At 49.3% G+C, this 21,632-nt stretch overlaps 1 protein-coding gene across 2 annotated transcripts in view; it reads right to left on the reverse strand.

The window, feature by feature from the left end:
• Positions 1-7,090: 7,090 nt before the first annotated feature.
• Positions 7,091-21,632, reverse strand: part of MANBAL (mannosidase beta like) — a 28,224-nt gene continuing 13,682 nt past the window's right edge. For both annotated transcript variants that reach the window (XM_027558589.1, XM_027558590.1), the window contains exon 3: positions 7,091-7,971. In XM_027558589.1, the coding sequence (XP_027414390.1) occupies positions 7,864-7,971 (108 nt within the window). In that variant the 3' untranslated portion in view covers positions 7,091-7,863. The remainder of the gene's footprint in view (positions 7,972-21,632) is intronic.

Consider the following 21,632-nt stretch of genomic DNA (forward strand, 5'->3'; position numbering starts at 1 on the left):
TGAAGGTATGGTTTATACATAGTGAAATGCTCAGATCTTCAGCATTCAACTTTGATGATTGCATAGCAAGATACAGAACATTTCAATCACTGCCGAAAGTTTTCTCATGCCCCTTCCTAGGCAACACTTCTCCCGGGGTGGCGGGGGGGAAAGAGATTTGATTTCTATCACCACAGGTTAGTTTCATCTGTTTTACAATTCCATACAAATAGAATTAGGCAGTATATATTGTATTTGTGTGTTTGTGGGGATTTTTAGCTTCCTCAGCATGACAGTTTTGAGGGTCATTCCTATTACTGTGTGAGTGAGTAGGATGCTTCCTTTATGGTGTGTAGTATTTCATCACATAAATGCAGTACAGCTTTTCTATTATGAGCTTCCCTGGTGGCTCAGAGGTTAAAGCATCTGCCTATAACGCGGGAGACCTGGGTTCGATCCCTGGATCGGGAAGATCCCTGGAAAAGGAAATGGCAACCCACTCCAGAATTCTTGCCTGAAGAATCCCATGGACAGAGGAGCCTGGTGGGCTACAGTCCACGGGGTCACAAAGAGTCAGACACAACTGAGCGACTTCACTTTCACTTTTTCCATTGTACTGGTGATGAGCCTCTGGGCTATTCCCCGTTTTTGCCTGTTATGAGGAAAGCTGCTATAAATCTTCTCATTAGAATTTAGTAGAAGACTTTCATGGACAGATATTTTCATTTCTCTTGGGTAGATACTTGGGAGTGGAATGTTGGATCATAGGGTAGATGTATGTTGCACCTTTGAAAGAAACTCCCAAATGATCTTCTGGAGGGGTTGTATCATTTCACATTTCCATCAGTGACGTATGAGCATTCTAGTCACTTCAAACCCTCGCCAACATTTGGAGTGGTCAGTCTTATGGATCTTGGTCATTCTGGTATCACATCAGGTTTTAACTCGCACTTCTCCATGACTAGTGACTCCCTGCCATGCGCTCATGTAGAAGACTTTCCAGGCAGCTCCTCTCCCCTTTGCTGCTGTGTAGCTTTCACGCTCTATGATTAGAAGGACTGACGAACAAATAAGGGGGGAGACTATGACCAAATCTACTGAAAATGTAAAGAGCTCTGCAAATACAAAATCAAACATAAGCTCAGCCTGGAATCCCTCCACTGACTTGGGTTTCCCAGGACTAGGGAGCTAAGGACTTGCTTTTCTTGAATGAACTGGGGGACAAGATCATGGCTGACTTGATGTCAGAATTTTTTTTTTTTTTTTGGCTGCACCGTGTAGCGTGCGTGATTTTTGGTTTCTCAACCAGGGATTAAATCCCTGCCCCCTACAGTGGAAGTGCAGAGTCTTTTTTTTTTAAATTTTATTGTAGTATTATTTTGAGGTTTCCCAGGTAGCTTGTGGTAAAGAATCTGCCTGCAATGCAGATGCGATACCTGAGTCATGAAGATCCCCTGGAGAAGGAAATGGCAATCCATTCCAGTATTCTTGCCTGGGAAATCCCAGGGACAGAGGAGCTTGGTGGGCTTCAGTCCATGGGGTCGCAAAGAGTCGGAGACAACTTAGCTGCTAAACAAGTGCTATTTTTTATTTTTTAAGGAAGCTCATTCTATTTCACACTGTGACTGTACCAATTTATATCCCCATCAATAGTGCACAAGGGTTCACTTTTCTCCACATCCTAGCCAACCCTATTTATCTATTTTTGATAATAGGCAAACTAAAAGACGTAGAGATATCTCACAGTGATTTTACTTTGCATTTCCCTAATGATTAGCCATGTTGAGCATCCTTTCATGTACCTGTTGGCCATTTGTATATATATTTTGTGTATGTGTGTGTGGAAAAATGTCTATTCAGATCTGCTTATTTTCTAATTGGATTATTTGTGTTTTGTTATTGAGTTGTAGGCTTTCCTTACTTTTTTTGGATATTGATTCATTATCAGACAGAGGACATGAAAGTCTTTTTAAAGTTTCGCAGTTGCCTCATTTTGTTGTTGCTTCTGTAGTGCATCAAAGATTTACACTTCTTTTGTAGTGCAACAGATTTTTGATACTTTTTTTTCTTTTTGTTGCTTGTTGGTACTGTCAATGATTTTTTTGGGTAGGAAGCAGGGAGTCAACCACTGGACCACCAGGGAAGTTCCCAGAATGTTTTAATGATAAACTTGTCCCTGACTGAATAATCACGTTCACTGCTGCCTTTTATAAACTGCCTACTCTGCTGCAGTAGTAGCATGGTACATGTCTTTACACACGGTATGTGTATTTTTACAATAACCCTGCAAGGTTGTTACATGATCTCTATTCGGTGGTCTCTAAACACCAGGTATGAATTTCATTTATTTACTTTTGGCTGCACTAGGTCTTCCTTGCCACACACGGGCTTTCTCTAGTTGCGGTGATCAGGGGCTAGTCTTCACTGCGGTGCACGGGCTTCTCATCGCTGTGGCTTCTCTTATGGAGCACAGGCTCTAGGTGCATGGGCTTCAGTGGTTGCAGCTCATGGGCCCTAGAGTGCAGGCTCAGTGGTCGTGGCTCACGGGCTTTAGTTGCTCCATGGCATGTGGAATCTTCCTGGACCAGGGATCAAACCCATGTCTCCTGCATCTGCAGGCAGATTCTTATCCACAGAACCAGGTAAGTCCAAAGATATGAATTTCTTTGCCTAACACCACACAGCTACATCTCCATGGGGTCTAGATTCAAACTGCAACTGTGGCTCCAAAATCTCAGTCAAGTTGCTTTTTATTCAGCTATGAAAAGGAATGAAGTGCTGATACATGCTGCAACATCGACGAACCTCAGAAATATTGGGCTAAGCGAAAGACGGCAGACATAAATGGTCACCCAGTGTGTGATTCCATTTATGCCAAGTATCCAGAAAGGGTAAATCTACCTTTAGACGGATAGCGAGTAGGTGGTCACCTGAGGTTGTGGGGAGAGGAGAACTGGAGAAATTGTTTAATGGCTGTGGGCTTTTCTCTTGGGGTGACAAAAATGGTTTACAACTAGATGGAGATGGTGGTTACACAACACAGTAAATGTAATAAATGTCACTGAACTGAATACTTATGAATTTTTTTTTAATGTGTTTGCACCGGGTCTTAGTTGCGGCATGTGGGATCTTTGATCGTCACTGTGGCATGCGAAATCTTTAGTTGCAGCATGTGGGATCTAGTTCCCTGACCAAGGATTGAACCCGAGCCTTCTGCATTGGGAGTGCAGTCTTAGCCACTGGACCACGAGGGAAGTCCCTAAAATGGTTAATTTTATGTTACATGACTTTTACCTCAATAAAATTTTTTTAAAAACCAAACACTTCACCCTGCCATCTTTTCCTCATTAATGAGCATAATCTTACCACGAATGATTAAGTCCTTGGGGTAGTAAAGTTCCCCAGCACCTGGTCCCAATCTTTTCTCTCCCAGAGAATCCCTGCTTGCTTAAGATTTTCAGGGAGGAAATGGAAGCATGACCCAGAGAATGGGCCCTAGAGTCAGCCTGCCTGAGTTCAAGTGCAGGCACCTCCATGTTCTCATCCGTAAAATGGGGCTGCTAATGCTACCGGGCTCATGGGGTTGTTTGAAGATGGACCAGTATCGGGCATGTAGTGTCCGGGCACAGGGAGTGTTTAGAGGTGCTGTCTACTCACCAGGCTGTACTGTCAGGGCAGACCACCTGCTTCTACTGTGTGGACCAGTATCGGGCGTGCAGTGTCCGGGCACAGGGAGTGTTTAGAGGCGCTGTCTACTCACCAGGCTGTACTGTCAGGGCAGACCACCTGCTTCTACTGCCACCCGTGCTGCAAATGTTTAATGAGCGCCTGCTACATGCCAGGCACTCTTGTAGGCCTTGGGGATTCATCTCTAAGCAAGAACAATAGAATTCCTTCTTGGAGTTCACACTCCAGTTGGGGTACAAGACGATAAACAGACAACGTAAATAAAATGCACAGTACGTTGCGTGGTGCCTGCTCAGTTGTTCAGTCATTTGCGACCCCATGGGCTGCAGCCCGCCGGGCTCCTCTGTCCATGGAATTCTCCAGGCAAGAACACTAGGGTGGGTTGTCATTTCCTTCTCCAGGGGCTCTTCCCGACCCATACTAAAGAGGAAAAGATAAATAAAGGGTGTGGATAGGGAGTTTGGGGGAAACATTAGCATTTTTTAATTGGGTGGCCAGAGGTTTCCCTGAGTAATGTTGAGGGCAGGGAGGTGTCTGCATCTCTTCTCGCTGCTCTAGCGAGTTAACACAAACTTAGTGGCTGAAAAGAACACAAACGTAGTATTTTACATTCTTCAGTTGGTTCAAAATGGGTCTCATGGGGCTGAAACCAAGGTGTTGGGGGAGCTGTGTTCCTTCCAGAGGCTCCGGGGAGAATTTGTACCTTGCCTTTGTGAGCTTCTAGAAGCTGCCCACATTCCTTGGCTCACAGGCCTGCATCATTCCAGCATCCACCTCTGTCATCACGCCTTCTTCTCTTTGACATTTCCTACCTCCCTCTTTTCCTTATAAAGACCCTTGTTGGGGCTTCACTGGGGGCTCCGTCAGTGGTAGAGAATCTGCCTGTCAGTGCAGGAGACACAGCTCAATCCCCGATGCAGGAAGATCCCACATGCTGTGGGGCAACTAAGCCCATGTGCCACAACTACTGAGCCTGTGCTCTAGAGCCCAAGAGCCACAACTGCTGAAGCCCACGCACGCAGAGCCTGTGCTCAAGAGAAGCCACCGTAGTGAGAGGCCTGAGCACTACGGTGAAGTGCAGACCGCACTCGCTGCAGCTAAAGAAAAGCCTGAGCAGCAGTGAAGACCCAGCATAGCCAAAAATAAATAAAATTCTACATATATGTATATGTATACATGTATACATATATACACACATATATGTATGTACTTATATATATATATACACTTATGTGTATATATATACACATATATATGTATGTATGTACTTATATATATACACACATATATATAAAGACCCTTGGGCCCACCTGGATAATCCAAAATACTCTCCCCATTTCAAAATGCTTAATCACATCTGCACAGTCCCTTTTGCCATGTAAGGTGACATAGTCACAGGTCCTAGGGATTAGGATGGGGACATCTTCTGTCCACCACATGAGGCATAGTATCTAGAGGACAGCAAGTGCAAAGGCCCTGAGGCAGGGCTTGCCAGGCATGTCTGAGGAAGATGGAGACCAGTGAAGATGGAGGGGAGTGGGCAAGAGAGGAGTGGTCTCTCTTGAGGTCAGAGGGGGGAAGAAGCTTCAATGGCTCTTGCAGATCCTTCTGGGTCCCAGTGAGGACTATGACCTTTATCCAAATAAGCTGGGAGCAGGTGAGGGACATAACCTTATGGGTTTTAATGGGATGCTTCTGGCTGCTGTGTCGAGAACAGACTCTCCATTGCAGAGTCTGTGGGATATTGCAGGTGGCTGCAATATCCATGAGATGATGCCAGCTGGACCATGGCAATAGAGGGAAGCAGTGAGATGGGTCTAAATCTGGATTTTGAAGGTCAAGTTGCAAGGAACCACTTAGGAATCAAAAGTGAGGTGTCACGGAAAAGAGGGGAGTCAAGGATCAACAACTGAAAGGACTGAGATGCTCTCCAAGATGGGAAGACCACAAAGTCAGGCCTGGGGCTGCTGGTGTCAGGACTTTGAGATGCCTGTTGGGTATCCAGAGGGAGATACTGAGTAGAAAGTCGATTTATGAGTCTGGAGTTTGGGTGAGGGATCTGGAGGGATGTTGGTGAGATATCGGCATGTTGGTATTTAAAGCCATGAGCCTGGATGAGCTCTCCCAGGAAGTACAGGCAGAGCGATCAAGGACTGATCAAGGACTGGGTCCCTTTGCTGAGGAGGAACCAGTGACTTAGGAAGAAAACCAGGCCAGGGCGGGGTCCTGGAAGCCTCGAGAGTGCCAAATCCTGCCAACACTATCCAAAGTGAGTGCAGAGCAAGGATGGCGGAGCAGAGGACTGTTCTCTGGCCAACAGCCTCTACGGGAGACAGTGTATGGGAGCTGGACTACAAGGCAGCCCTGCCATTCCAGAGCTGTCTTCCTCCAGGCAGCTGGACAGATCTGCTCGAGAGGTCTGACCCCTGCTCTCCCAGCATCATTTCCCTCTGGTCTCAGCTCCAGTTGGGCTTTTAAGACTCAGTTCAGTTACTCCCCTCTGCCACGTGGCTGTGCTGCCCCCCAAGGCTGAGCTGGGGGCCCCTACCCAGCTCCCACAGCTCCCCACTGGGCAGCTCTCCACACCAAGCCTGTGTACACGTCTCAGTCTCCCACTGGGCTTCTCAGAAGCTTCCTGTTTGGGCATCCCCCGGCCTAGCGTGGTGTGAGGTGTCAGACCCTCAGTAAACATCTGAGAACACACTCAGCAGAAGCCCCTTCCCCTGGGATATGGCTGTGTCCAGTGCTTTGTCATGCAGACGCTTCCGTCCCCTGAAACTTGGGGTGCTGGGATCCTTCCGGGCCCTTGCAGCAGACTGGCCATCACAGCACCCACCTGCTAACACTCACTGAAGAGCTGTTAAATATCAGGAAAGGGGCCAAGGACTGGGTCCAAGTTCAAGTCCTGGCACTCACGAGTCATCAGGACTTCAGTCTCCCATCTTTGAAAGGGAGAGGACGCACGCTCATCCCTTAAGCTCCTCCTCCTCAGCTGTGACCTCTGGGAGTGTGTTTGGCAAACTAAACCAGCCGGGCATTCGGAGGTACCACAGTCAAGGCTTCTCCCTGGCGATTCGGGCATGTGACTAGAACTGTGTGACCCACCCCAGGCCACGTGAGGCCTCCGAGTGGGTTCTCCTCAAGCCACTCTGAGGATAAGTGGCGTCCTCACAGGCAGCCGGATCCGGGGACGGAGTGGGACCTGGCCCACGAAACTCTAACACACACGTGGATGTTCATAGCGTTTCCACTGACAGTGACTAAGGGCTACATGAAGCAGTTGGCTGGACCCGTCCTGAAACTCATCCCAGATCTGCTCTGACCAGACCCCACTCAGGTCACCTTCTTTTCCAGGGGTGTGCCCTGCCTCACCCTCCAGGGCAGGGACCAGGCTCCGCCTCAGCACAGACAACACACAAGAGGCTCAGCGTGCGGGGCCATTCATTGACCTTTACTTCCCCAAATGACTGTGGTCAGGGGTTGAAGGAAATGGAGGGAGAGGAGGGGATACAGACAGAAGCAAAAAGCTACACCCTCAATGTGCTGTGATGGGCTGGACAGAGGTTTGTCTGTGACTGACAAGTCCCTGTCCCTATCCCCTATTTGAGATGCTCAGGAAGTCGGGACTCAAGAATACACACTCATTCAAGCCAAATCCCTTCCATCGGCTGGAGGAGGACCAGGCCTCTTAAGGCCTGGTTGCTGCACCAGTGGGACCACTGTGCTAATGGCCTTGGCGCCTTGACTTAAACAAACAGGGGAGGCCTGGCCTGGCTCCCTCTGCACAAGCAGAGACGAAGGTGACTGATAAGCAAGAGATCTGATCTGCGGGGTATAGATAATGGCAGAGGGTGGTGGTTGCGGCAGTAGATAAGGACTCTAAAGCGTAGTGTAAAACTACAAGGGGGTGACTAAAAGTAGGACACGGGGATTAAGTCAGAAAATGGAACTCTGTGAGGTGACCCAACTTTTCAAGAAGCTTCCAGGACAGTCTCTGTTCACAGGGTATTTCAGCCCCCTTGGCCCGAACCCCTCAGGAAGGCAGAAGGAAGAAGTGGTGGTCTGCACTCCGGGGCCCGGGCACTGTCAGGATTGTCCAGATCTCTGTGGTCACAGGGCATCCCAGCCACTTGAGACCGTGTGCCACAGGAGGGCTGCCCTCAGGGCCCTCGTGCCAGGCTGCGAAGGCCGCCCCTTCTACCGCTTCTTCTTCGCCTCCTTCTTGGGTCTCTTGTTTGCAGAAGGAGCAGTGGCCTTGGGTTTCCTCGTCACCTCTGCACTTCGGGGCTCGGATGGTTCTGCCTCCTGTGTGATGACAGAGAGGAGAGTCCCGCTTAGACAAATCAAGCCTGACACCAGCGAAATGAGATCACGTCTGAAAGGACTCTGCAAACAGAAGCAGAGAAACCAGGGATGAAACCATCACCACGGGGACCTGGGAGCCGTGTGTTCCTGGACTGTCCCCGGGGAGCAGGTGAAGGATAAGGGAGGAGGCCTGAGGGGAGGGGCGGACTTTGGAGTCTCACAGGCCTGGGGGGCACCGAGGCTCCCCCAGTTCCAGCCAAGTGACCTTGTGGGCAACTCCCTTCCCCTTTCTGCATCTCGGCTCACCCACCTATGGGATGGAAACAGTGATGCGCACCTTGCAGGGCTGATATGAGGCCAAAATGCTCGGGGAGAACCCGGGAAACGCACCCAGGGGCCGGTGGGACGCAGTGAGCAGGGCCTGGGCAGAGTACGGCTGGGGAGGCGGCGGTGGGCAGGCTTTCTGCCGCTTGCTCTCCTTCTGGCCCTGCTATCCTCTACTCCCATTCAAGCCACAGAGGCGGGGAAGGGAAGGGTGGAGAGCGCAGCCGCTACACAAGGTTCTGTGGCGCCTGGCAGGGGTGCCCTGTGGGAAAGGGCAGAGGGCAGCCTCTGGGCACAACTCAAGACTCTCCCTGTGTCCGGGGCAGCTCTGGTTTTTATCTGTCATGTACACTGTGATTTGTTCCCTGTACGATCTGGTTTAAACAAAGGTTCTGCTGCTGAAAAAAAGTTTAAAACCACAAAGCCAGCCCCGGCCTTCAAGGGGCTGATAAAGAAAGTGGACTGTGGGGAGGGGAACTGGCCTGCCCCAGCCTCACAGGCTCATGTCAGAGGAGACTCTGGAGTGGGCCCTGTCCTGTTGGGAGTCTCCTCCTCCCTGTGATAAACTCAGCCAGGAAGGATGCTAGAGTTCCCATATAGCACAGAGAACACGAGCCACGGTCCGCAGGCCTGGTCGGGCCCACAGGCAGACCTCACTTGGCCTGCAGTGTTTATTTTTAGGAATTCGAGCCAGTTGGGAGATTTCCCATTCAACGTGGAGTCCTTGCTTTTCTTGAAAACTTTAAACATCCGGTGACACTAGCCTCATGGAAGAAATGGGCTGCGCACTGGCCGTCCCTTTATTCAGTGGCCCCGCCCCCTGCCCTGGCTCCCGCCACTCCACTGGCCCCAGCACTGTGGTAAAGAAACATTTTCAGTACTTGTGTTCTTTTGTTAAAAATGGGAGAAAAGCAGACTCAGAAGACAACGAGGGAGCACGGTGTTTCTAGAAAAGCATTTCTTCGTGTCTCACTGGCCAGCTCCCAGCTCGCTTCACTCTCAGTCCTTCTCTGCTCACTGTCGGCTTCTGGCCCCAGCCTCGAGCTTCCCTCAGACAGAAGAGGCTGGACTGTGGTTGTAGACGGGCGGTCCCACCTAAGGCCCAGTCCAAAGGTACACCGGCTGCCTCTTATCAGCCTTCACTAGCTCTCCACCCTCCTCGCCTGCCAGCAAGGAAACCAGGCGTAAAGGCCCAGCCCAGTTCCAAGCACCCATGGGTGATCCTCCCTAGATAACCAGGGGGCCAGCCCCTGGCTGGCCAGATCTCTGATTGAGCTCAACCAGTCCCCTTGCAGTGATGCTGTTTATGAAAGAGAAGGAGGGAGGGTGGAAGGGAAGAAGGAAGGAAGAAGAAAAAAGGGAAAAAAAGCTACCCTATTAAAAAAACAAAGAGAATAAAACCTCAGAGGAGACACTGTGTCAAGCGCACAGGCTGACAGCTGCAGAGCCAGCAGGAGGGCGATGGTTTAAGGCCGACCTCACAAGCACAACGCCTCTGGAGACTTTGGGAACTGGAAACAGTCCCCAGTCCAGTACCTGTGTGGCCAGTGGAAACCCATCAGTCCCTGCGTGCCCCGAGCAAACAAGATCTGATTAAACAGAAGGGTTTCTGCACAAGGGACTTGCCAGGCCTGCCAGGATCTCCAGGGATGGAGCCCCACTCTCAGCTCAAACCTGGGGTCTCCTCTGATTTTAGTGGGGCCGGTTCATAACCCAGAGACGAGAACACCCAGCTGCCATCCCTCCTTTACTCCACAGACCTCTCTGGCACCTCATCCTGTCTGTCACCGCCCAGATCTCTCTCCTGGCCCAGCGTGGAACGGGCACCTCCCAGGCACCTCCAGCTCAAGTGTCGCAGACAGAGCATGGCCCCTCTGCAGCCGGCCTGGCCTTCCTCCTCCACCACACCCCCTCCAGTAGGCAGAACAACCCGAGTCCCAGCGACTCCGCCGCCCCTTTGCTCCCCTCTGTCCAACAGTCACCAAATCCTGCTGACTTCACCTCCTCCACCTTGACTTGGCCACTGTCTTGAGCATCAAAGGCCCTAATTCTTTATGCCATGACTCGTGTACCTGCCAAAAGAATTTTTCTAAAATGCAGATCCTTTCCACGTTAAACCTTCCAGTGGCTTCCATCACCCACAGTCTTTTATGTCCTGGGATGGCAGCTAAGGAGGCCACCTCTCCAGCCTCTCCTCCATCCCCCACACCAGGCCAGACCCCAGTGCTTCCACTGCTCAGCCCTAAGTAAGAGGAGCACCCTTCTCTCCTTGGCCGCCCAGCAAAGCCCTCCCCACGGTCTGGCCCCCCAGGAACACACCGCTACTCCCTTCCAGCCTTCTTCCTCCACTCTTCTTCCAGCAGGTGCATGCCCTCCACCCTGACGCCCAGGAACCTCAACAACGCACGTGCTCATGATGGTCTCCCCTCCTAGCCTGTGAGCCCCTTAGACGGCTTCAACTGTTTCTGAAAGAATGAATGAAATCAAAGAACACACAAGATCTCCCATAACCATGGGAACTTCTCCCTTGCTTTATCATCATGAAAATACAGCACTTAAGACTAGATCTGGGGCTTCCCTGAGTGGCTCAGTCAGCAAGAATCTGCCTGCCAATGCAGGGGACGTGGGTTCGATCCCTCCTTCGGGAAGATCCCACATGCGGTGGAGGAACGAAGCCTGTGTACCCACAACCACTGAAGCCCACGCGCCCTAGAGCCTGTGCTCGCAACAAGAGAAGCCCAAAACGAAGAGCAGGCCCTGCTCGCCACAACTAAAGAAAGCTCGGGCACAGTAGTGAAGCCAAAAAATCAGATCAGATCAGTCGCTCAGCTGTGTCCGACTCTTTGCAGCCCCATGAATCGCAGCACACCAGGCTTCCCTGTCCATCACCAACTCCCGGAGTTCACTCAGACTCACGTCCATCGAGTCAGTGATGCCATCCAGCCATCTCATCCTCTGTCGTCCCCTTCTCCTCCTGCCCCCAATCCCTCCCAGCATCAGAGTCTTTTCCAATGAGTCAACTCTTCGCATGAGGTGGCCAAAGTACTGGAGTTTCAGCTTTAGCATCATTCCTTCCAAAGAAATCCCAGGGCTGATCTCCTTCAGAATGGACTGGTTGGATCTCCTTGCAGTCCAAGGGACTCTCAGGAGTCTTCTCCAACACCACAGTTCAAAAGCATCAATTCTTCGGCGCTCAGCCATCTTCACAGTCCAACTCTCACATCCATACATGACCACAGGAAAAACCATAGCCTTGACTAGACGAACCTTTGTTGGCAAAGTAATGTCTCTGCTCTTGAATATGCTATCTAGGTTGGTCATAACTTTCCTTCCAAGGAGTAAGCGTCTTAATTTCATGGCTGCAGTCACCATCTGCAGTGATTTTGGAGCCCAGAAAAATAAAGTCTGACACTGTTTCCCCATCTATCTCCCATGAAGTGATGGGACTGAATGCCATGATCTTCATTTTCTGAATGTTGAGCTTTAAGCCCACTTTTTCACTCTCCACTTTCACTTTCATCAAGAGGCTTTTGAGTTCCTCTTCACTTTCTGCCATAAGGGTGGTGTCATCTGCATATCTGAGGTTATTTATATTTCTACCGGGAATCTTGATTCCAGCTTGTGTTTCTTCCAGTCCAGCGTTTCTCATGATGTACTCTGCATATAAGTTAAATAAACAGGGTGACAATATACAGCCTTGATGTACTCCTTTTCCTATTTGGAACCAGTCTGTTGTTCCATGTCCAGTTCTAACTGTTGCTTCCTGACCTGCATACAAATTTCTCAAGAGGCAGATCAGGTGGTCTGGTATTCCCATCTCTTTCAGAATTTTCCACAGTTTATTGTGATCCACACAGTCAAAGGCTTTGGCATAGTCAATAAAGCAGAAATAGATGTTTTTCTGGAACTCTCCTGCTTTTTCCATGATCCAGCGGATGTTGGCAATTTGATCTTTGGTTGCTCTGCCTTTTCTAAAACCAGCTTGAACATCAGGAAGTTCACAGTTCACGTACTGCTGAAGCCTGGCTTGGAGAATTTTGAGCATTACTTTACTAGCGTGTGAGATGAGTGCAATTGTGCGGTAGTTTGAGCATTCTTTGGCATTGCCTTTCTTTGGGATTGGAATGAAAACTGCCCTTTTCCAGTCCTGTGGCCACTGCTGAGTTTTCCAAATTTGCTGACATATTGAGTGTAGCACTTTCACAGCATCATCTTTCAGGATTTGAAAGAGCTCAACTGGAATTCCATCACCTCCACTAGCTTTGTTCGTAGTGATGCTTTCTAAGGCCCACTTGACTTTACACTCCAGGATGTCTGGCTCTAGGTCAGTGATCACACCATCGTGATTATCTGGGTTGTGAAGCTCTTTTTTGTACAGTTCTTCTGTGTATTCTTGCCATCTCTTCTTAATATCTTCTGCTTCTGTTGGGTCCATACCATTTCTGTCCTTTATCGAGCCCATCTTTGCATGAAATGTTCCTTTGGTATCTCTGATTTTCTTGAAGAGATCTCTAGTCTTTCCCTTCTGTTGTTTTCCTCTATTTCTTTGCATTGATCGCTGAAGAAGGCTTTCTTATCTCTTCTTGCTGTTCTTTGGAACTCTGCATTCAGATATTTATCTTTCCTTTTCTCCTTTGCTTTTCGCTTCTCTTCTTTTCACAGCTATTTGTAAGGCCTCCCCAGACAGCCATTTTGCTTTTTTGCATTTCTTTTCCATGGGGACGGTCTTGATCCCTGTCTCCTATACAATGTCACGAACCTCATTCCATAGTTCATCAGGCACTCTATCTATCAGATCTAGGCCCTTAAATCTATTTCTCACTTCCACTGTATAATCATGAGGGATTTGATTTAGGTCATACCTGAATGGTCTAGTGGTTTTCCCTACTTTCTTCAATTTAAGTCGAATTTGGCAATAAGGAGTTCATGGTCTGAGCCACAGTCAGCTCCTGGTCTTATTTTTGCTGACTGTATAGAGCTTCTCCATATTTGGCTGCAAAGAATATAATCAATCTGATTTTGGTGTTGACCATCTGGTGATGTCCATGTGTAGAGTCTTCTCTTGTGTTGTTGGAAGAGGGTGTTTGCTATGACCAGTGCATTTTCTTGGCAAAACTCTATTAGTCTTTGCCCTGCTTCATTCTGTATTCCAAGGCCAAATTTGCCTGTTACTTCAGGTGTTTCTTGACTTCCTACTTTTGCATTCCAGTCCCCTATAATGAAAAGGACATCTTTCTTGGGTGTTAGTTCTAAAAGATCTTGTAGGTCTTCATAGAACTGTTCAACTTCAGCTTCTTCAGCGTTACTGGTTGGGGCATAGACTTGGATTACTCTGATATTGAATGGTTTGCCTTGGAAACAAACAGAGATCATTCTGTCGTTTTTGAGATTGCATCCAAGTACTGCATTTTGGACTCTTCTGTTGACCATGATGGCTACTCCATTTCTTCTGAGGGATTCCTGCCCGCAGTAGTAGATATAATGGTCATCTGAGTTAAATTCACCCATTCCAGTCCATTTCAGTTTGCTGATTCCTAGAATGTCGACATTCACTCTTTCCATCTCTTGTTTGACCACTTTCAATTTGCCTTGATTCATGGACCAAAAAATAGTGTAAATAAATTAATTTAAAAAGACTAGGCCTCACTTTTTGCATAGGGACAGAGGACACAGCAGATTTTAAACCCAATATACGCACCCTAAGTCAACATCTAGACATAGCCATAAATAAGAACAGTAACAGTAAGAGCCACAATAGCTGCTAATATTTACAACATGCCAGGCTCCATGTTCTGTGGTCTGGACATGTCTTATTTTTCCCTCACAAAATGCCGTAACATGCCCCATTTTAAAGAAGAGACATTCAGAGAGGTTATGTGACCTGCCTCCGCTGGTAAGCAGCAAGGCCAGGATGAACCTAAGCCGAATGGTATATTGCCTCTTTCAGGTTTCCTAGTGGCCTCGGGCTGATGGACATCAAGAATCGGAGTGAACTGTGAATCTACTTTCTGTTTAGCCGAATCTGGAAGCACGGGGGATGGTGGACTGACAAAAACAGCTTGTTCAGGACCCTGCCGATGGGTGGCTCAGGACCCCCTGCTTGCGGCAGGAGTCAGGAAAGCGGTTTTGTGCTCCTCGAGTCAGGCTTTGCTCCTACAGTTGAGAGCAGCTCTCCACGGGCACGTGGACACAGTCCTTGAGTCATCCGAGCGCCTTGTCTGTCTCCTCTTCACCCCAGGCCTCCTCCTCTCTTCTCCAGCTCAGGTTCTAGCACTGTCACGCACCCAACTCCCCAAGCTACAAACCACTGAGCCATTTCTGAGTTCTCACCATTCCCTGCATGCCCCCACATCCAATCTGTCACCATAGCCAGTCCATTCGGCTTTCCACAGAGCTCTCAGCTCTGCCCAGTCCCCTCTAGACACACTACTGAGCTGGCTCAGACGACCCCTGCACCGCCCACCCCAACGCCCCAGTCTCCTGCCTGCCCACCTCAAGGTTTTCCTCACCATCCGCCACACTGCTTTCAGTCTATTCTCCTAAAACAACCATCCTGACCAGACTGTTTTCTGTTTTAAACATGTTGCTGGTTCCCTCTTCGTATAAGGCAGATTCCAAGAACCCCTGAGTGGCCTCCAGAGCTATTCCAACTGCAGCTTTGGCCCTGTCCCCGGGCACGCCCCCTCATGCAGCCCACTTTGCCACTTCTGGGCGACTGGCCAGCCAGTAACTCCCAGATGCGCTGTGTCTTTCCCACTCTGCACAGGTGCTCAGCACCCACAGCCCATCCGTCTGCGCCCAGCGCACGCAGGTTCTGGGTCAGGCAGCGCAGGGGAACCAAGAGGAGGAGCACTTCGCGATGTGTGCTGTATGACTGCCTCACAAACAGCAGCCGCTGCGCCTCCCCTCACCTTGGTGAGCCCATCCCTGGGAGCCCCATTTTACAGGCCTCACCAAGAGGCTCACCAAGACTTAGCGACTCAGACAGTGGGGAAGAGCCCCTTCCCCGAAAGGGGGAGGGAAACAAAGGCAGCTGTTACACACGTGATTCGGCTGCTGGGGTCCTAGCCACACAGAGCAAGTTCCAAATTCTTAGCTGGCAAGAATGACTCTGAATAAATGGCTGACTTTTCATTTCTCTTCAAATGCGCATTGCTGGTACAAGCTAGGCAGACGGCAGACTCCGAACACGACAGCCCCACCTTTCAGTCGCGCCTCCTCTGCAGCAAGTTCCCCCCGCAATCTCACGTTAGGGAGTGAAAGAACCCCTCCACCCAGGGAGTTCCTGAGTCTGCGGAGGCGTCCTCCGTGATACAGGGCTCATCAATAATGAAGCAGCTCCACAGCCACTTATGAGGCCAGGAAATTGCTGCTATTCATCAGCTTCAAATAATCGAATCTGTGCCACAGTGCATCCAATCTCTTCCAGCAGGGAGAGCACACAGAATTTTTATAATTTCCATTATACAGTTCAGGGTGGACTGAGTCCAATAAATCAGGACAAAATGTCATTCTACACAGACTGAAGCTCTTCTCTCCTCTGAAATGATCCTGGCAAAGGAGACCCTGTGCTGTGCGCAGGCAGCCCCATGGGTCTTATCTCACCCAATCCTCAAGGACGGTGTGGGACAGACATATATACACGATCACGTATAAAATCGATAACTAATGAGAACCTACTGTATAGCTCAGGGAACTCTTCTCAACGCTCTTGCTGTGCTTAGTGCTCAGTGATGTCTGATTCTTTGCGACCCCATCGACTGCAGCCCGCTAGGCTCCTCTGTCCATGGGATTCTCCAGGCAAGAATACTGGAGTGGGTTGCCATGCCCTCCTCTAGATCTTCCCCACCCAAGGATTGAACCCAAGTCTCCTGCATTGCAGGAGGATTCTTTACTGTCTGAGCCACCAGGGAATCCCACTCAATGCTCTATGGTGACCTAAACAGGAAGGAAATCCAAAAAAGAGGGGATATATGAATATGTATGGCTGACTGGCTTTCTGTATAGCGGAACACAACACTGTAAAGCACCTATACTCTAATTTTTTTTTTAATTATATTAAAAAAAAGAGGACCACATGGGTCGGGCGTGAATGCCCTCCTTTTCTAGCTCAGGACACGGGCTCGGAGAGGGTAAGGCGCCCGGGGCTGAATTCCAGTCTGCCCTGCTGTGCACTCTTGCCTGAGGCCCTGGGCAGGGTGGCGGCTGGGACACCTTGCGGGCTGGGACTAGAACTGGCCTTGAGCGGAGGACAGGACCAGCTGAAATCAAGCGGGGGAAGCTGTTCATGTGAGTTCCACAGGCGAACAGAGACAGAGTCCAGGACGCGCTTGGCAGGCAAGGAGAGCTATGATTAGAGAGAACGGCCCATGCAGCTTACCCCAGACACGATTCAGCACCCCGCAGGCCCCGCCCACCAGCTGGTCTGTGGCTTCATGCATGTCCGTGAGCATCTCAAGACCATGTTTAGACCTTTGCCCTACCCACTGTGTGGCAATCTCTTGAGAACGGCTCATTAAGTAAAAAACATCCTGCTGCCCAATTCAACTGCAAACCCCTCCCAAGCTTAAAAAAAACAGGGCAGAACTGAAGAGGTGGTTCTGTGAGACTACCTCCTGAGGTGTGGAGAACAGGTATACACCTTGCCCAAGTTAATCATTTACTGCGGCAGCCTTCACTGGCCATGGGGGGCTGAGTTTAAAATCAAGACCTGGGACTTCTCTGGCAGTCCAGTGGTTAAGACTTTGAGCTTCCGATGGTGGGGGCATGGGTTCAATCCCTGGCTGAGTAACTAAGATCCAGTTTGCTACACAGCATGGCCAAGATAACAAAATCAAATCAAATCAAGACCTCCATGCTGGATATCCCAACAGGAACTTCCAGGCCACGGCCCCACTACCAAAGGAAGGCTCCATCCATCTCGGGGCTTCCTGGTTGACAGTGAAGTCTACGTGGGCATCGCATGGAATGCCACTCCTGCCATCAATTCTGGTGAGCTCTCCTCCGCTGGATCACAGTGCTGGGCACCAGTTGTCTTTGTCTGCCCTCCCCCACCCCTGCCCATCAAGGCCATGCTCTTTCCTTGTCCCATGTGATTCTGGGGGGCTCTCAGTCACTGTGACCACAGCCACGGCCCGTTAAATGTGGCCTGGCCAGAAATGGTACCCAATGCCCCTTCCCACCTATGAGCCAAAGTACAGACATGTGGCGAGGCCAGGGCCAAGCAGAGGCCTTCCACGAGATCGGGAAAGCGAGCAAAGGCAGAGAAATGGCTTTCTTTGCTTATAGAACATGGGCAATAAGGACACAGACTGGGGCTGCTGCAGCCATTCTGCTGACGTGTGGCAAGGCCCTAAGAATGAAGCCAGCACTGGCGGGAAGGCAGGAGATGGAGAGACAAAGGGAGCCCTGATGACCTTTCAGCTTCTGGATCCAGTCTTGACATTCCCAGTTCTAAAAGCCCATACAGTCTCTTTCTAACCTCCTCAAAATTTTTTTTACTTATTTATTTGGCTCTACCGGGTCTTAATGATGGCATGGGGACCTTTGTGGCCACGTGTGGGATTTTCCATAGGTGCGGCATTTGGGATCTTCCCAAGCTCCCTGCATTGGGAGCATGGAGTCTGAGCCACTGGACCACCTAAAGAGTCCCCTATAGCCTCTAAGGAAACTGCTGGAGTTGAGTTTCTGAGTTTTCAACTGAAAGAGTCCCCATTAACAGAAGAGACTGAGGCAAGCCCGCAAAGACGGCAGGGTGGCAGTGAAAGCACCTGCCGAAAGGCCGGCAGCTGGCTAGGCACACGTGACATAAGCATATGAAGACCTGAGAACAGTCGGTATTTACACCACTAGGAGAGTTTGTGACTAGCAGATGAACCATTACTACCTACAACATGAGTCACTGAACAAAAAAAGTCAATACCTGCTTACCCAGGATGGACAGGATCAACATTCTGGGCAGAAGCGGATCCAAAAGAGGCTTGGGGAGGATGCTCAGGTAGGCTGTGGGGAACACGGAGAGGACTCCCGACCTTCGCTTCCTCATTACCTACTCCTTCATTCCTGGAATGTGGGTCCCACCTCGTTCAAACTACTGCTCTCCACTTGGAGAAAAGCTATAGGCTATCTTCCCAGAAAATGTGTCTAAGCATGGAAGCATCACGTTTTTGCACAGAACTGCAGGAAACGCACAGGCTTCTGCAGTCTTTATCTAGGGGCGCTCTAGGGGTCCAGAACTCTGCTAAGAATTTAGTTCTACTGAAACCCAGCTCTGAAGGAGGCAGTCTGAGTATGTCCTCTTCAGGTGGAGCAGCCTTCCCTCCATCACTCAGCCCAGTCTCGGTGTCCTCCTCGAGCCACATGGGGGTCTGCAGTGAGACCAGAGTCTTCTAGTCCTCTGCCCATTAGTCTGTCCGTCTCCAAGAGAGTGAAGGAACGGAGACCCCAGTTTTGTCTGCATGGCACTCCTGCTCCCTTGGGAACTGACTTCCCACTCCCCCACAGAGGTCACACCACAGGATGCTCCCCTCTCTCACACTGGCCACAGCAGTCCCAAGCTGGGTCCCAGGTACAGCTCCTTCTCTGGGGATTCTGGAACTGGGACCAAGCAGGAAGGCAGGCTCCAGAGGCTGCAGGTGAAAGATGCAAACTTGAGAATCTGTTAGTGGCCATGTTGTATCTCATCACAGGGACAGCGAGCAGAGGAAGGAAGGCAAGAGAAGTGAGAGACAGGAGACGCACAGGAGGGGAGGCAGAGGGGATGTGAGTGATGGGGTCCCACCCCTTCCAGAGGCCCAGTTGCATCCCTGCTCAGGGAGACCACCCATATCTTTTCAGTATCTCCACACTGCATAAGAACTGCCTCAAGCAAGCCAGGCATGCCTCAAGTCCAGGCCTTCCCTGAATCTTCATTTCCCTTGAAAGGCTTAGCAACTCATTCTTAGGGTTTCGAGAAGTAATACTATGTTGGTTAAAAGAATCCCCAGGTCTCCATCCCCAACTTCTTGCCAGCTCTTCCCTTCCCACTTGGGTGTCATCTGTTATTACAAACTTGACACATAGAGCGGAACACCTCCTGTGTGCCCCAAATCGGTTTGTGCTTCAGGGAGACAGTCTAAGGACCAGTGGCTGCATGACAGGATCACCTGGGCACTTGAAGAAATTTCTGATCCAAGGCTTCAGAGAACAACTGAACCAGAATCTCCACGGGTGCAGCCGAGGCCTCTGAAAATTCCCCAGGTGGAAACAGCCAGATAAAGAATCACAGACCAGACCAAGGAAAGGCAATTCACGATAACGCTCGCCAGTCCCTTGCTCACGGCAGACATCAACAAATAATTTCCTTACTCTGAAGCCTAAAAGCAGCCCCAGAATCCTTTCCACCATGGCCGCCATACAAACATCAGACTGAGCATGAGAGATGAAACACCGCTGCATCCTGGAGCTGACCGAAATGGTACAGGATCTACCTTCTTAGATTTTAGAACCTGGCCTACGAGGAAATGCTTGGATTAAATGTGGCCCAGGCCCCAATCAGGCTCAACCAAATGTTTGTTTTCTCGGGTCTTGGTTTAATGAGGTGTCAATGAGAAAACGTTATCATCTGGCTTAGGATTCTAGGGGCTTTGGTTTTAATTTTACAAATTAGTTCTCGTTCCCACTATAGAAAAGAAAGGGGGGTGGGGTGGGAAGCATTTCTCTGTGTTCCTTTTTTCCTTCCCTGATTACCCCCAAAAGAGCTTTCAAATAATCTGCTAAGTATTGAAATACTGAAGTCATAAACTAGTTGCAGAAAATCGGCTTACTGGAACAACAGGAAAGACATTCTTTTGCCTTTCAAAGCCTTTCCCATCATCTAGAGCCAAAAATATTATCTTCTGACCCGAAAAGCCACTAATAAACCTTGCTTCTATAGGCTAAGCAAGAGGCATGATTTTCCCCTAAGCAATGTGGCTGAGAGAACAAGACTGTTCTCTGGGCCCCCCAGCCCATATCCATCCTCTCCCACCTCCTTGTCACCTTCAGCTTCCAGGTACTTTGCTCCTGCTCTCAAGCTGCCTAGAGTCCCCACAGCTGTCCCCATTCCCACAGGCTCCTTTCCTCCACAAGAGCACCCCAGCCCCAAGTTAAAACCCCTTTCTTTTTCCCTTCCTATCCAAATTCTAGTCACAGCTAGCGGCTGAGCACAATCTCTAACCACAGTCTTAGCACTCATTCTCTCTTCGTAGAGCTGTTTATACACACAGAATTTGGTGTTTCTTTTCCATTTACTTAAGAGTTTGGGAAAAGCCTGCCTTATGGGGGCATGCAGAGGAAAGCCAGCAATGGAATCCCTGCATAACTGAGGACCATTTTTGGGCATGACGCATTAATAAAAAGTCAAATTAATGGTACTATATTTTTTGCTACTGATCCACTGAAAAACCAAAAAACAAATAGAAACAAAAAACGTAACACAGGAACCTTCAGTTACAAAGATAATTCATTTGTGTTCCTTATTCCCCTAAACTTGAAGATAAAAGAAAATGAGATGTTTTGTGCCACATTTGTATTTTAAAACATGAGGCTATTACAGAGTAAAGTCAGTCAGAAAGAGAAAAACAAATACCATATATTAAGGCATATATACAAAATCTAGAAAAATGGCACTGATGAACCTATCTGCAGGACAGGAACGGAGACGCCGACATAGAGAATGGACTTGAGTACGTGGGGAGGAGACGGAGGGCAGGAGATGGCAGGACGGACTAAGAGAGTGGCAGGGACATACGTACACTCCCATGAGTGAAACAGAGCTGGTGGGGAGCGGCTGCAGCACAGGGAGCTCAGCCCCGTGCTTTGTGATGATCTAGAGGGGCAAGATGGGGAGGAGGGAGGCTCAACAGGGAGCAGACAGTGTACATATGGCTGATGCACAATACTGTACAGCAGAAACCAACACAACACTGTAAAGCAATTATATTCTAATTTTTTTAAAAAGATGAGGTTGTTGATACCAAAATCAAAGATGTCACAAATAAAGAAAATTAAAGGGTGATATCACTGATGAACACAGTGACGCAAAAATCCTCAACACAGTATCAGCATACCAAATCCAACAGTATGTTAAAAGGTTCACACACCATGACTAAGAGAGATTATCCCAGAGAGGCAAGGGTCAATCAACATGATATACCATATTAACTGAAGAATAAAAACCATATGAACAGAGACCCAACAGATGCAGAAAAAGCTTTTGACAAAATCCAACATCCATTCATGATAAAAACTTTCCAGAAAGTAGGCACAGAGGACATACTTCAACATAATAAAGGCCAGATATGACAAACACACAGCTA

This window comes from Bos indicus x Bos taurus, chromosome 13, assembly GCF_003369695.1.
Source record: "Bos indicus x Bos taurus breed Angus x Brahman F1 hybrid chromosome 13, Bos_hybrid_MaternalHap_v2.0, whole genome shotgun sequence".
In the NCBI taxonomy this organism is placed as follows: Eukaryota; Metazoa; Chordata; class Mammalia; order Artiodactyla; family Bovidae; genus Bos; species Bos indicus x Bos taurus.